The sequence below is a fragment of the Prinia subflava genome, chromosome 3, assembly GCF_021018805.1.
Source record: "Prinia subflava isolate CZ2003 ecotype Zambia chromosome 3, Cam_Psub_1.2, whole genome shotgun sequence".
NCBI classification, from domain to species: domain Eukaryota; kingdom Metazoa; phylum Chordata; class Aves; order Passeriformes; family Cisticolidae; genus Prinia; species Prinia subflava.
In genome coordinates this window covers 38802123-38816964 of record NC_086249.1, presented here as the reverse complement: position 1 = coordinate 38816964, position 14842 = coordinate 38802123, and the positions used below count along the sequence as shown (strand labels likewise).

Below are 14842 nucleotides of genomic sequence, written 5' to 3'. Positions count from 1 at the left end.
TACAGGCCCAGATTTCCCAAGAAATTAGTGTGAGAAACACGGCACAGCATCACATTCACTGCAACACAGGAACTCATTAGCTGGATAGTTGAAAGTGTTAATAATTGTCCCATTTGACGAACCAAGGTATGGCTTTCAAGCCTCGAAGTTTGCAGTGTTAAAGAAATATTAATGGCCTAGCATGTCATGATGTCCAGGAGAAAAGGATGTTTCGTAGTTTCTCCTCATGGCTCAGTTGTTTATTTAAATTAATTGGAAATGAAACCAGCAGCAAACATAACCACTGCTGTTGCAAGGTGTGGTTAACAATAAGTAGCTTTTATTTAGCATTACATCAAAGGATGGAATGGAGTTAAATAAAGGAAAGGGAAGTTTCTTGAGTGGCCAGTGAGCCAGATCTCAATGCCAAGACATGGAGGAGGACCAACAGAAATCCTGCAGAGTCCATCCTGCCACTTGGTCGTGCTGACAGAGGCAAATGAGCAGGACAGGTGTCAACAAAAGGGAACTACTGCACTTGGCAAAGGATGCTGCAGGCCTGTAGTGATGGAGGGACTCTGTTGGCTCATGTGGGAGATCCTGGTGGCACCCTGGGGTTTTTCATCGCCTTTTTCATCTCCTCCTGGGAGGGATTTTCTGACTGGTCCTTGTGGTTGTGCCAGGGAGGTTTGAGAGTGCTGCTGGGCTGCCAGTTCTCAGCAGCATTTGACCCCACAATTGGGAGGGGTTTGCTGGGGGCCTTGTGGCCCCTCCAATCCAGTGCCAAATTTCACTTCACTAAGAGCACAAGCATTCCTCCAATGGTACCTTACTGATCTGAATATGGCTGATGCCTTTCAGCTGAATTTCAGCTGCATGTTTAAGAAAAACAAATTGAAGGCAGACGATTGAACAGGAGAAGCAGGTTTTGCTGCCCAGCTGTGAGCTGCAGTGCCCTAATCTTTCCCCTTGTGTGCTGCAACAGGGTGTAATTCAATCCTAAATTATTGAAAATCTTGATGTTTGTAAATCACTTATCAGAAGGTATTTTATTTATGCAAGCATCTACTCATTAGCAGTATCAAAATGCTGGTAATACTGCACACGTTCTGCAGGAATTCCTGTCGGAACTACATTTCACATCTCACTAACATGGGCTCAGATCGCCCCAGCTGAGGGGTACATGTAGGTTCTCCTGGCATCTCTTTTTGTCCTGTCCTGTGATGGGTGGAGTCAAATGGAAAAGCCACTTCTGAGTGGAGGCCTAGAGGGATATGGTGGGCATGGGAGCAGGACATGGGTAAGCACAGGCACCTCTGCTCAGGTGGTGGCTCCACCATCTTTGGAGACTTCCCAAATCTGGCTGGCTGGAGCTCTGGAAAACCCAATCCCTCTCCAAAGTCCTTTCAGCCTTGCTTGCTCCCCCTGGAGCTTGCAGGCAGTGACAGTCTGACTCTGAGCATTCTGTGCAGGTTGTCTCCAAAAGCTCCTAACACCTTTCTCCCAGGGAAGGCTGGAGGAGCTGATGCTGCAATACAAAAGAGGGTGAGTTGGAGGCTCAAAAGGTCACACCAAGGCTGCAATTTTCAAATGAGTGCAAAGGAACTGGATGCCTTAACACCCTCCAACTTAAACACTCAGCCTTGGCTGTTAATGGAGTGTGCTGTAAAACTGCATTATCTTTACCTGTTCAAGGGGAATTAGAGGGAGAGACCTCTTAATGTTAAGCAGGAGAAAACATCTTGGCTGTGAAGGCTGTTGTTCAACACAGAAAGGTTGCTGGCAGAAAATGACAGCTTGTGGACAAACAGAGGCAGAGTGGCTGCAACAGCAAAAAAGTGGAGGCAGGGAAACGCAGCCTCAGATGAAAATGAGACAGTAAATAGAGAAATAACCAGTCTGGGCCATCCATACATTTCCTGGACTCGCTTCCCTCCTTTTCCAGCATTTTGCTGAGCACTATAGCAATATTCAAGCCATTATTACATTAAGAAGTCTTTTGGCTTTTCTGCCTGCAAAAATAGTCATCACTTGTAAATTGAAGGCATCACTCTCTTATCTGGTCTGCAGCCAGAAGGGCTGGAAGCAATAGAAGAAGTGTGAACTTTCTCCTTCATCTCAGAGAACATTAACTTCAAAGCCGAGCCATAAACTTTCAGATGTAATGACTATTTGTCCAAAAGAGAAACACATCAGCTTGATCAATGAGTGAAAGGTATAAAACACAGAGGTTACATTTGCTAAACACTTGGGAAACATGTGTGGTTATGCTTGGGTGTGTGGAGGTGGGAGTTATTACTGAGTTATTTGGGCAGGCAGGCCCAAGGGGCAGTGTCAGGATTGTTGTGGGTGGTTGTAGGTCCAGCACTGAGTGGTTTCTGTCCCAGGGGAGGCTGGGCTGCCATGTGTGCTCCAGCACGCCCTTGGGTGCAGACCTTCATCACTGAGTGGGGATCTCGTGGCTGTGCTGGCAGCCACACTACTGTGCTTTTCCAATAAACCCTGGGAGAAAACATCTCTCCTTTCAGCTGCTCAAACAAAGCATTCCGGACCACCAGCCCTTCCTCCTGTGTCCTTGCTCCAGCTGTGTGAATGCTGACTGGAGAAAAATCCCCTTGGGTGCACTGCCTTGTCCCTGAGCATCGCTGAGCTCCAGGGCACAGGGTCCAGCAGTGCTAACACAGCCAGGCAGGTGCGCTCACAGATTTCGGACACACACATCCTTCTTCCTACTTTTTAAACATGCTTTCCATTTTTCTCATGGAACTTCCATGGAAATACAGAGTAACAATATCTTCTTATTTCCATGGCTTGCATATGAGGAATTTAGAGGGATGAAAATTTCTATTATGTGACTTTTTTTCCCATGGGTAACGATTGCCCTTCCTGATAATATCCCTTTTCCCCTCACCCATTAGATCTACCAATACCCCCATTCTTTCCCTGGGCAGTGGGGGTATGATCCTTGTGCATGGCACACTGTGCTCAGATTAACATTTTGTAGTGTTAATCAACTCTTTGGTGAAAGAGTTTTTAGAAGGAGTAATTGGGAGGACTTGCTGCTGGCCACCGGCTTCTGCTTGCCGGGCTCCTGGGCTGGGGAATGAGGTCCAGACCTATGTGATTCCTGTCTGAGGATGGAGAGGAGGAAGTGCCAGAGTATGAAGAGAGATTTTGAAAGGTCTGTAACATCTTCTGCTAACATCTTTTTTGGATCTGCCCTACGTGAACAAGTGAGAGCCCGGAAAAGCCGTGTCATCCTTGAGGACAGCTGGGCTTGCTGGGAGGCAGCTCCATTTGGGATGGGAGGCAGAGGATTGCTGCCACTACCTGGGGGGAAAAGAGGTATTGGTGGGGTTGCTGGCTCTACAGGCTTTGACAGCATCCTGATTTCCCCCTGTGCTGTGCTTGCCTGTCCCCTAACTCCTCTGTGAGGTGCCAAAATGCCCCTATAGGGAACCAGAGAGCAAACCTGAGCCCTTCTTGCTCACCACATATTTTTGTGTCCCCAAATCCCTGTTGGAGTGAATGGAACTGGTGGGGTCTGCTTAGGTTCCTCACCCTACAGGTGGTGTTGGGAGGGGATGGTGGCTCAGCTCTTGAAGTTTCTACCTGCCCCTAGATGTGCTCTGCCCTCCAGACGGTGAATTATCTTCTCCAGGCTGTCTCCTCTACCCTCCTAAATTCTAAACTGAGCTCCTCCCAGCATCCTGGGGAACAAGCCGTGGGGATGGCCATGGAATGCTGGAGCTAGGGGTGCTGGTGGGGGTTGAGATGACGTTCTGGAAATGTAAAGAACAACTGCATGCTGAATGCATCTGGTCACCCACACAGGTCACATACCTCGTGGCATACCACCTGCCCCACCTTGGTCCCAGTGGAGACTACAGGGACAAGAGCAGGTAATACTGGGTAGAGATGGGGCAAGAGGAGCAACAGGAGGGCAATTAAGTTGTTTATTTTAAGGAGCATCTGACTTTATCCACATAAAACCAGTGCAATGCCAGCAGGCTCCGTTCAGCAGATGCCCCAAGGTGTTGGTGAAGCAGTGCTCAGCCTTGCAACACCTCTGCTTGAGGGAGACAGCTGGATGCTGGGCTCCTTTTCCACTGTGGAGCTGTACCTATGCTTTGTAGGTGTGTTTTGTATTTAGGTCTGGTCTTTGCAAAGGGATCCACTGCAGCAATCCCTTTTATGTGCCTGGAGTCCCGTTTTCTACCTCCACTGGATCATGTCCCGGGCTTCAAAGCACACGAGGAGCTGTGCCCTGTTTTATTGCATGGTCATAAAGCAATGGCCCTTCTCTGCTCCTGTATGAATAATAAATGGTAGTTATGTTGTTATATTTTTACATGGAGGCCTGCCAGAGGCTCTTTTTGAGTATGAGACTTGAGATTTACCCTGAGAAAAAGGAAGCAGAAAACAAGAATCCTGACAGTTTTCTACCTGGCTGTGCAGCTGTGCTGAGAGCAGTGCCCTGCAGATCAAAGGGAACCCGCTCCCGTTCTCCCCAGGTGCTGTGGTGCTTCCCCTATTAGAGCAGATATTGGTTATCAGGCAGCAGTGCTATGAACTGCACACATGTGCACTTTGCTCTCCAGAGGTTATGGCAGCCAGAAGGATGCCAGATTAGATTTAGGAAAGCACATATGGATGTATTGCCTTCTTCAGCCTTGCACCAGTCCTTAAAATCCTCTGTTGCTCTGGAGGAAGACAGAAAGCACGGCTGTGGGCAATCACAGCTGCAGAAGCATAATTGCAATTTCTGTCTCAGAGCTGCTTAGTGCTTCTGATAATCCTTCAGACCTGCAGCAAGTCACTACAGGGTGAAGGGAGAGCATTTTGGGGCAGGGAACAGCACAGGAACAAGTCCACAGAAGGATTGAAAAAACCCCCACCTCTAGTTTACATTTCACTGGGGGAAAAGTCCTCTGAGGCAGCACCAGCACAAGTTCAGACTGAAGCCCAGATTTCCTGCTCTGGGGTTTAAGGTGTTTGGAAAGTGTCTCTGATACCAAGTCCTATACCATGTCTTCCCCCAAAGGCTGAGATACCACCATAGCTCATCTCTCAACCCAGTCACTGTCCAGAACTACAGCTCCAGTCCACTGACAGCAAATCCCACCAGTTCACTTCCTATGTTCACAGGGGTGTTTAGTTTCTGGGGAGGTAAAGGGGAAGGTGACAGGAGTGAAGTCTCATTTCAGTGTTGGCATCAACTGTGCTTCAGCAAAATCTCCCTCTAAGCCCCATACACTGCGTAACAGATGGCACATCTGTTTCTACTTCCAGGGTGATCTCACTAATCACTTTTAAAGAATCCAGCATCCAGGGTTAATCAACACGAGCTGAACTACAGTAAAGGTTCCTACAGCAGTGGAAAAATCCTGTGCAACTGCCTTTCCTCAAGTTATCCTCTTGGATAGTGGGGTTTATCCTCTGCCTGAATTCTGCCCAAATCCTCATGATCCCTGCAAAGCCAAGGCCTCTTTCCAAAGAGCTTCTGCCTCTCGGGGCCTTTGTTTGACAAGGCAGATCTTCCAATAGTTGATTTTCTGTTTGGCAGTCAAACTAAAGGCTAAAAGAGCATGATACAGGTCAACCCTGAAACCCTCACAGGAGTGGAAAGGGAGATTCCCAAGGAAACTTTGTCCCCAGCCACAAGGCCTAAGAAGAGGAGCTATCACCCACTATAATCCACTGCCTACAACACAGTCTCAGAGCACACAAGGATGCAAGTTCAAACTCCTTCTCTTTCTCATATGGAAAATATTTTTGAAAATCTTTCCTGGAAGCAATATCACACCCGGTGTTCCAGGCAGCACCAGAGGCACACTGAGATGGAGCACAGAGAGGCAGGGGACTGGCTGTGCCTGGCTGTGCCTACACTGTGGCACAAAGGCCGGGGCAGGGTGCACCCCTGGGCTCACAGGCACAGTGCATAGAGCTTGCTTCCCAAGGAGAACATTTACCTTGGAAACAGCAACTTGGAGTCATCCAAACCAGAGCCTCAGAGCTAGCGGAGAGCCCAGCAGACAATGGGCACAAATCCAGGGCTGCATCTCTTCTCAGGGCTGGAGTCCATCTCTTCTTTGCTGGTGATGTAGCTATGCCTGTCAGATGCGCCTACAATGTCAGAAACAGCTCCCCAGCTGATTCTGGGTCCTCTTCCTTGGTTGTTCCCATGGTGTTGGTCAGCACACAGCTATGCTGTCCTCTGCAACGGGCCAAGCAGCTCCCTATGGCCACCAAGCAGTGTTGCTCTGGGCATGGATACTCCTGGGATAGCTTGCAAGAGCCACATGAACAAGCTCTGTCTCATTTCCCTCATGAGGTTCCTCCAGCATGGTCCCACCAGCCTTTCTGTCCTCCAGCTCTCCGGAATGCTCTCATGCCTCAGTCCAGGCCATGCTACACAACCTATACAATTCCAGCACTGGCGAGCTATAGCATCATCTTCCTGGGCATTTTATTCTGGGATAAAAATCCACCAAACTTACAAAAATACTGGTTTGCTTTTAGGTCCTTAGGCACAACACACAGGGCCAAGATAGAGCTGGAGTCAAGTGCCATGTTATGCTGTCAAATTCAGCCTCTTTTTTGTGGGCTGGCCCTGAGCAGCCAACGCTGCCCTGATACAACTGGTCTTGTCCACTACCTACCAGATCCCAGGCCCTGGGACTCTTTGGGACAGGCAGTTTAGTCCTGCGGGTATTCCTGCTCTCTCTGGTCCAATAAAGAGTGTAAATAATTATACCTTGAGCAAGAGGATTAGGAGAGCCCCGTTGCAGGCTGTCCTGTGTTTTGGCCACACTCTGAAGATACAGCACATCAGGTAAATCCTCGCTCCAGCTGAGGTTTCCTTTTGAGATCAGCATAAAAAAAATAAAATTTAAAAAACCTCAAACCAACAAAGCAAGCCATTTTTATGCGTCTAATTTTTGGGGCTAATTCTGATCAATGATTGCACACCAACTGGCACATAGCTTCATTCAACCAGAAACTGCACTTCTCAATGAGTAAGCTGTTCTTCAGACATCATTGGCTCTACTTGCACTCCCTTACCTCTGCCACTGGAGAGGGAAGGGATACTGCAGATACTGCTTCATGCTTGGTCATTTCTGTCCTGGCTCTAATGTAGCCACCAGATGGTTTCACCCTCTGCCTGCTCTTCTGCTTGGAGACGTGAAGGACCTTCAGCAGTTAGCATCTCTCACTGTGGGCAGCTTCTTCCTCAGCTGCCCCTCTCCCACTGCTGTCAGAATGGCCATGGCAAGTCTGTCCAGACTTGCTCACCAAATTTCCACATTGAGGATTTTTAGCTACTATCATTGGTGTTCCTATGTCCTCCTTTCAAGAGACAAATCTTTATGATCCCATCAGGTTATGCCATCTGCTGTCTGTTAGAATGTAAACACCTCCTTAGGGACAGGCACAAGCACAGCAATGGTTTGTTACCAGGACATGGCTCCACAGGTGGTGCAGCTCACAATGGCCACAAGTCACAGCATCATAGAATGGCTTGAGTTGGAAGGGACCTGAAAGATCGCTTAGTTCCAACCTCCCATCGTGGGCATGGATGCCAGCCACTAGATCAGGCTGCTCACAGACCCGGGGTGTCCTCTGAGGACAAACCACTTGGCCCTGATTTTTCGCTACCTCCATCACCATACACACCAGCATGTCCCAGAGCCCACTGGAGCCATTACAGGCTGGTTAAAGGGTTCCTGGGGCACTTGTAGGGTGAGCACAGCCAGCGGGGCTGACAGCCATGTGTTTGTGGGAGTGCTTCTTTTAAAGCTGCTTAATTTTAGCAGGATTTTTACCGTGTGCAGCTGGCAGTGGAGGCCAGCAGACATGCACATGTCCAGGCTCTGCTTAGAGACTGACAAGGAAACTCTGGGGCTGGCAGCAGGCTCCTGGAACCCTTTGGGGACCACCTGGTTAACCTTGCTTTGGCTGCCTTTGCTGAAGTAGAGGACTTGGCCTAGGTGTTCTCCAGAGGTGCCTTCCAACCTCAGTCTTTCAGTAAGACCTATTTAAACCTCTGTCATAAAGCACAGATTGGATATTCAGGTGTATATATGGAATTATTCTATGAATTCTCAACTCAGTAGAGGAAATTTGGCTTTCAAGTCCAACAGCACATTGAACCTTTTCCAGGCTGTAAGGTCAGAGTTTCATGAGAGTTTTAACAACCTAACAAACCAGGGTAGCACAAAACATGCCATGCAAGTCAGATGTTTCTATGCAACAACCATATGATCCAAAGTTTCTCAAACAAAACCATTTGCTGTCAGGACAGATTGGAGCCAAATCAGTGTGATTCAAGTTTTTAGAGTCAATTTTGTAAAATGTCAGAAGGAGTTACTTAGTGCCACCCAGTGTTGGCAGCTAGAAAAAGGAAGGTTAAATATGGTTACAACTGGGTGTAGCCCAGTGAAGCAGGAAAACAAGCCTCAGCTCTTGCTTTCTGTATCTGGGGTGAGTAATGTCACAGAAGCTGGATAGCGCCAGCATTCAGAGATAGGTGTCCCAGAGCTGAAATGAAATTTAGCCATCTTTTTTTAAAAAAATCTTCTACTTTTTATATTCACTTTTCAAAGCAGGTAATCAGTTTGAGATGCAGATGATCTCTTCTGTCACAAGACTCACTCCCCTCGTCTGACATCTGTCTTGTGAGAAAGTTGCCTGACTTTTCTGGTCAGATGTTCAGGAATTTAGATGAGACACAACTACATAAAATGTGTCTCTTTCCTAGAATAGAGTACGGTTAAACACAGCTCTTTTCCCCCTTCCCACCTTTGTCTCAGGTGCTGCATATGACTTGCCTTTTCCCTGAAGCCTTTAAAATTACACAGGATCTCATGTATATCAGGTGTGGAAAAACTGTCCCAGTTAGGATCTTTGGATGGCTGAAGAATTGCCTGTCTGCTTTTGCCCATCAAAGGACTGTAGAAAATCACAGAATGGTTTGGGTTGAGAGAGGCCTTAAAGATCATCCAGTTCCAACTCTCCTGCCATGAGCAGGGACACCTTCCACTAGACCAGATTGCTCAAAGCCCCATCCAACCTAGCCTGGAACACTTCCACATAAAGTTAGTTGATTGTCATAGCACCATTTAACAGATGTGGAAAGTGAGATGCGAGCCGGCATTCACATCCTCATCACAGCCCCATCCCAGGAGAGCTGGGGCCTGGCCAAGATGGGATGGAGGAGATCTGGAGCCAAGAACCCAAGTGAGAAAGAGAAGAAGGGAAACCAAGGCCTGAAGATGCCTGAAGACCACCACTTGTTGGCAGGGTAAGGGCATCCCAGGCTTGTGGCTTCACCTGTAGTGGCAGAGAAACCCTCCTTTACCATTTTGGGCTCCTTCACTCTGCCCTGAAGAATTCTCACTGCCCAGAGGGAAAAACAAGACAACAGAGGTTTGAGTGGCTCCCTGCTTGATCTTTATTTCATCCCTAGAAGATGATGGCCAAGGAGAGACCGACACAGGAGTTTATCTCAGATTGATACAAAAAAAAAGCAACAGTGGAGTGAAGGGTGGCTGCCCTCTGAAACAACCTCATTTCCATGAGCTGCCACGCTGGTAATCCATGCTTCTGGGTGTGAGGACAGACATTTTTACTTTTTCTCCTACTTATGGAGCCATCTATCTCCCAGTCACACAGCCTATCCCTTGGATTCGTGCTTGCTGACAAAAAATCTCCTTTCTCACTTACCTTTCACTGACCACTAGGAAACAGACCAGGCAGTATGGCCACAGGTCACAAGCCAGAAGCTCCTCTTCTAGGGCCAACACATTTGAAGTGTTTTTGGGTTTTTTTCTTTTCTCATTAGTCCCATGAGGCTCCTGGAGGACCTGGGAGCTGAGCTAGCTCTCCTGAGTTTGGTTGGAAGACCCCCACGATCACTAATTGCATCTGCATTTCTCACTAGGTCCCTACATGTCCTAAGTGCTCTCCATGCTCTCCACATCCATGAGAATCTCAGTCTTCCTCCCACAGAGCTTATAGTTTAAAACTCAAGGTGGGAGATCACTAATTCCTGTGATGCCTGCTCAGCCTTTGCCTCAGGAATTCATCAAAAAGAATTTTGTCTAAGGACACAGTGTACACAGAAAAAGTTGGTAGAGGAAGGAGACTGGACAAATACAGCATTCTTAGAAAAAAAATAAGTATCTGTGTGTATCCCTTCAGTTAGGAAGGTTTACAAAGTAGCTTCACAGTGAGAAACAGTGCCTGCTCCGGAGGTTTTACAGTCCCAGCAACCAGAATGATATAGCAGGAAGAGGAAAGGCAGAAGCAGGAGACCTGTGCGTCCCTGCCTTACACGGAGCAACTGTGCTCAGTTTGCAGGTCCAAGGCGTTTTTAAGCCTATAAATAAACTGGGGACGTTAATGATGCCATTAATCTCCGCTGGTCGCCGTCCCAGCTATTTCCAGCGGCGAGGTTACCTTGCCTCTCCCAGCAGAAGTAGGTCTCCAGGGAAGGGTCGGGCCAGCAGCGCGGATGATGCCGTGTGCCCGGGGCCACCGCCCTGGGCGAGGGGACACTGCCACCGTCCTTGGCAGCCCACCACGAGGACGTGTCCCAAGCGTCAGCCCTCCTGGCTCCCAGCCTGCAGGGAAACACACGAAAACAGACGTCAGACAATAAACAACGGGGAAAAGCAGAGCGCTGCCGGCTGCAGAGGGAGGCAGGTGAGGGAGGCAGGCACTGCCTGCCTAAAGCCCTGATGGCAGAGATGCCGCCTTCATCTTCTGCAAAGAGATGCCCGCGATGGAGACCCTCTACTCCTCTGGAGCTGCTGGGAGCCTGCTTCCCCACCTCTGCCTTTCCAAGGACAGAGAGTGGAAGAGCTCAGGGCTACAGAGCAGAGGGGAGCTGGGAGGGGCAGACCAGGGCACCCCAGCACACTGGTCTAGGGCAGGGAATGGCTCGGGTGCAGGTCCCTGTGGAGAACAAGGCCTGCCCTGAGACACCTCATTGCCCCTCACACCAACAGTCAGTGCTTTCCTTGCAGGCAGCGGGGGAGAAGAGCTCCCTTTCTTTTCCACCCAGGAGGAGCAGGAATGTCATGCACTTGGATGGTAAAAGCTGCTTTTTCTCCTTCCTCCTGTGAGGAGAGAAGCCCCAGGATAGCATCTGCCTGGGAAAAGAGCAGCCCAGCATTTGCCCTCAGTGCTCACATGGCACCCACAGCTGGTTTGCCTGTGGGCAGTGTAGCCCTGAGGTTCATCTCACAAATGCTTACTTCATATTATAAAGTATACTATGCTTTTGTTTATTTTACTATTTCTATTACGATATGCCAGGAAAAAAATATTCTAACAGTAAATGAGGCTCACACTCACTGGAAATATGTGCCTTTGAAAACCATGTCTACACATTGCTTTCCTTTGACCTGCCCCCTCAGGTATCCAAGATGGTCAGACACCACCACACAGGGTTAGAGAAATTTCTGTTCCTGTACCACCAGAAAACAACACTGGCCACGTTTTTGTTTTTTATTCTGCAAAGAGCTCAAGATGAGATATTTGCCAAATAATATTACAAAAGAATTGTTCACATGCTGGTCCCAGGTGACATTTGGCTACTGTAGCTATTAGGACTTATTCTCCCAAAGCATTCAGTGGCACAGGACTTTTTCCCCAGTCTTCTCAGATAATACACACTGTTTTCTGTTCTTTGTGTTGCTTAGTAATGTTTCCTGAATTCTTAATATCTATAGTGGTCTGTCTGCCAGTTGCTTATAACGTACCATCTAGAAAGAATTAAGAGAAATTTGGACATTTTTCTTACCTTCTTACAATGATATTTTAGGGCCAGAGGCAGCAATTTCTCTGTGAAGATCCACCCCACTTGACATGGCTTGCTGCTCACAAACAACACAACCTGATCACTCTCAGGAACTGCTAAGAAATGCATTTCATTTATTTGAGTTTTGCTATTGTGTCTCAGCTATATCCAATGGACAACCTGAAGGCACCACTTATGCCACAACTTCCCTGCTGCAGTTGCTGTCTGGCCTCTTTTAGGGATCATGCAGGATATGACCATTTGAAGCTCTCTGGAGGCCTGGGTGCTTGTGCATAGCAAAGTTTGGTTCTGCCTACAGCCACTTCGGCAAGCAGAGACACACCTGGATCCTGCACTGGCTCTGGAAACAGGGCTATGGGCTCCGGTGTCAGTGGCAATCTGAGACACCAACCCCAGTGACAATTGACAGGAAGTTTCTTTCCTACTCTAATGAGTCTATGCAGTGTTAAGCCGTTTTTTACAAGGCTGTCACAAAGGCTCCTGGCTGATCCCTACTGCCTGTAACTGGTAGTTTGGAGAGCCCATCAGCCCATTGCTCTCTGGAGATGCTTCTCTTCCAAACCTGCTGATGAAGGGCAGCAGGGAGCAGACACTGCAGTGATTCTTTGGCTCTGCAGAAGTGTCTGTTGGTCACATCCCCAGCAGCTTTGGCAGACTTGGTGCAGTTGTTATTAACCCCTAATCTCTACTTGTGGACTTTTCTGAGTAGTTGCTAGGATGAGAATTTTCTTTATCAATGGAATTTCATCAGTTGGGTTTGCTTGCCATCCACTAGCTTGTCAAATTCAGAGATACAGTCATCTAAATCTTATTGGTATAAACTTCAGCAACATCACTCTTAGGAAGAAAGTGGGGGGGAAAAGATCCCCCTCAAAGGTATTCTGTGTCTGGAGAAACTGCATGTCCAGTAAGAAACCAGCTTGCAACTGCAATCTTGCACAAGACAAACAGAGATGATCCAGACAGGCTTAACATTCACCTTGACAAAGTAATCAATTTGTCAAGCAAAGCAAGTCACTGCAGCCAGAGTGGTCATGGAAAGTAATTAATACTCTCCATCTGTAGCATCAGTCAAATAAGGATTTAAAATATTACAGGAGAGGACATCTGAAATGTGAGAGAAGAAAACATATACATAGGAGTGAAGACAGTAGCATGTGATGGCCAAAAATGGAAAATAAATGCTAGAGATGTTTCATATTGAACCAAATAAATAACAACCTCAAATGAAGTGGTTTAGGCTTGTTCCATATAGTAAAGATGTAGGCTAGCCTGGTCTCAGGATAGTAATTTGCTTTCCCTAGGACAAAACAAAAGACATCAGTTTATCTTGACTATGAAAATCTCCTTGTCAGATGTCAGGTGAGTTCTCTCTGGGCAGGTCACCTATCTCCTCCCAGCTTCAGAGGAGACCCATAAACCACTGTCCTCCAAACATAATACATCTGTGCCCCCTGACCAGTTATTCCTTCTCTTCCCTGAGCTGCCCGAGTTGTCTCAGAAGGCACAGATCATCCCTATGCCTGGAAAATCCTGCTACAGAAAAATGTCACTGCCAGTAGTAGTGACCATGGAAGACATCCCTGCAGCCCCCTCAACCCTCACAGGGTTACATTAGAAGTGCCTTTCATGGCAATACCAGGTACAAGAATTCCTTCTTGCTGACCCTGCTGCTCACCCACCCCAGAGCATGGCTTCTGCTGGCACAGCCCTTCCTGGCACCAGGAGGGAGGTGCTGAGGACCAGCGCCCAGAATGAACCAGCCATAAATAAAACCCAGTGAAAACTTGTTGCTGCTTAGAAATAACCACCAGACAAAGAAAAGACCCAACTTAGAGAATTACCTGCTTGTCATACCAGTGATGAGATGATGCACTGCAACTCAGAGGTAGGAGCAAGCAGCTAGAGCAGAAGTGGGCATTGCTGCCCAAGATTAACTTCAGACTAAAGCCAGTGTTTCCACATTTCCACAAAGATGGAGAGAAGGGTGACAGTCTCAGACGGACAATAGCTGGAGTGAGGTGGAGCTGAGCCCTGCACCAAGGCCTAAGTGAACCATACATGCAACCTCTGACCGACAGCACTGGTGCCTCCAGGGAGGCCTGAGGACTCACATCAATCTGCACATTTAGGAGAGCAAGAAAAATAGTGATTTATCAGATCAGTCATAGAAATGTGAAAATCTGTCTTGTTAATATTGACAATTAACTCTTATATTTGCCTGGGAAAAAGTGTCCTGGTACCTTTCTTCTGGGATGCTCAGGTACATGGCAGTGGAAGTCTATTGTTGCCTTCTGTAGGACAAGGAAAATGCTGTGCTGGCAGGCAAGAAAATGAGGTGGCCCCTCTGGACCTGAGTGAGTGCTGAGCAGGACACAAGAACACTGGAAATGCCCCCAGCTACACAAACGTGATATTCCATTGCACCGCTGGAGCAGCAGAGCCTCCTCCTGCTGCTGCTTGGAGCGGGCTGTGTTCGCTGGTTTGGGTTTCTCAGGGTCCTGGAGGAGATGTTAGATGGTTGTGAGATTCAGTCTCTAATTAGGTCCCTGTAGTGGTGAGATTGCTTCCTTTATAATCACTCAGTGGGAACTGGTACTTTATCCTCTGTACTCAAATTTTTATGTCTTTCATCCTCATTTTCTCTCCAGTGCCCAGAGTCTCCAGTCCACTGGATGACAGCTGCAAAAGCCTCTGACATTCACTTTAAGGATGATTCTTTTCAGCTGCTTCACATTTCCTTTTGACAAGCTCTTCCAGTGATATTTACTGCAACTAATGAATTAACTCACAGCTGGACCACTTGCTAGCCTTTTCAGTCCAGAGCAGTTTTAAATCTTGATTAGCTGTTATGATTTGTAAATCTCACAGAACTGCTAAGTCCAAGCTTTCCTGTCTCACACTGTGATCAGGAGACTGTTCCCGGTCATGCAGAGCAGCAGTACACAGGCATTAGGCATTCAGGGGTACTCCACCTCTGCAGGTAGCAAAACAGTGTATTATCCACGGGAAATTGTTCAATCCGTAGTGTGTTGA

The 14842-nt window shown here is 47.7% G+C and overlaps 1 protein-coding gene across 1 annotated transcript in view; it reads right to left on the bottom strand.

Annotated features, from left to right (window-relative positions):
• LOC134548534 (uncharacterized) overlaps positions 1-14842 on the bottom strand; it is an 81037-nt gene that overhangs the window by 11479 nt on the left and 54716 nt on the right. Inside the window, exons 5-6 of the mRNA XM_063393436.1 lie at positions 10441-10604; positions 6737-6841 (exon numbers count right to left, since the gene is read on the bottom strand). Coding sequence (XP_063249506.1) covers positions 6737-6841; positions 10441-10604 — 269 coding nt within the window. The remainder of the gene's footprint in view (positions 1-6736; positions 6842-10440; positions 10605-14842) is intronic.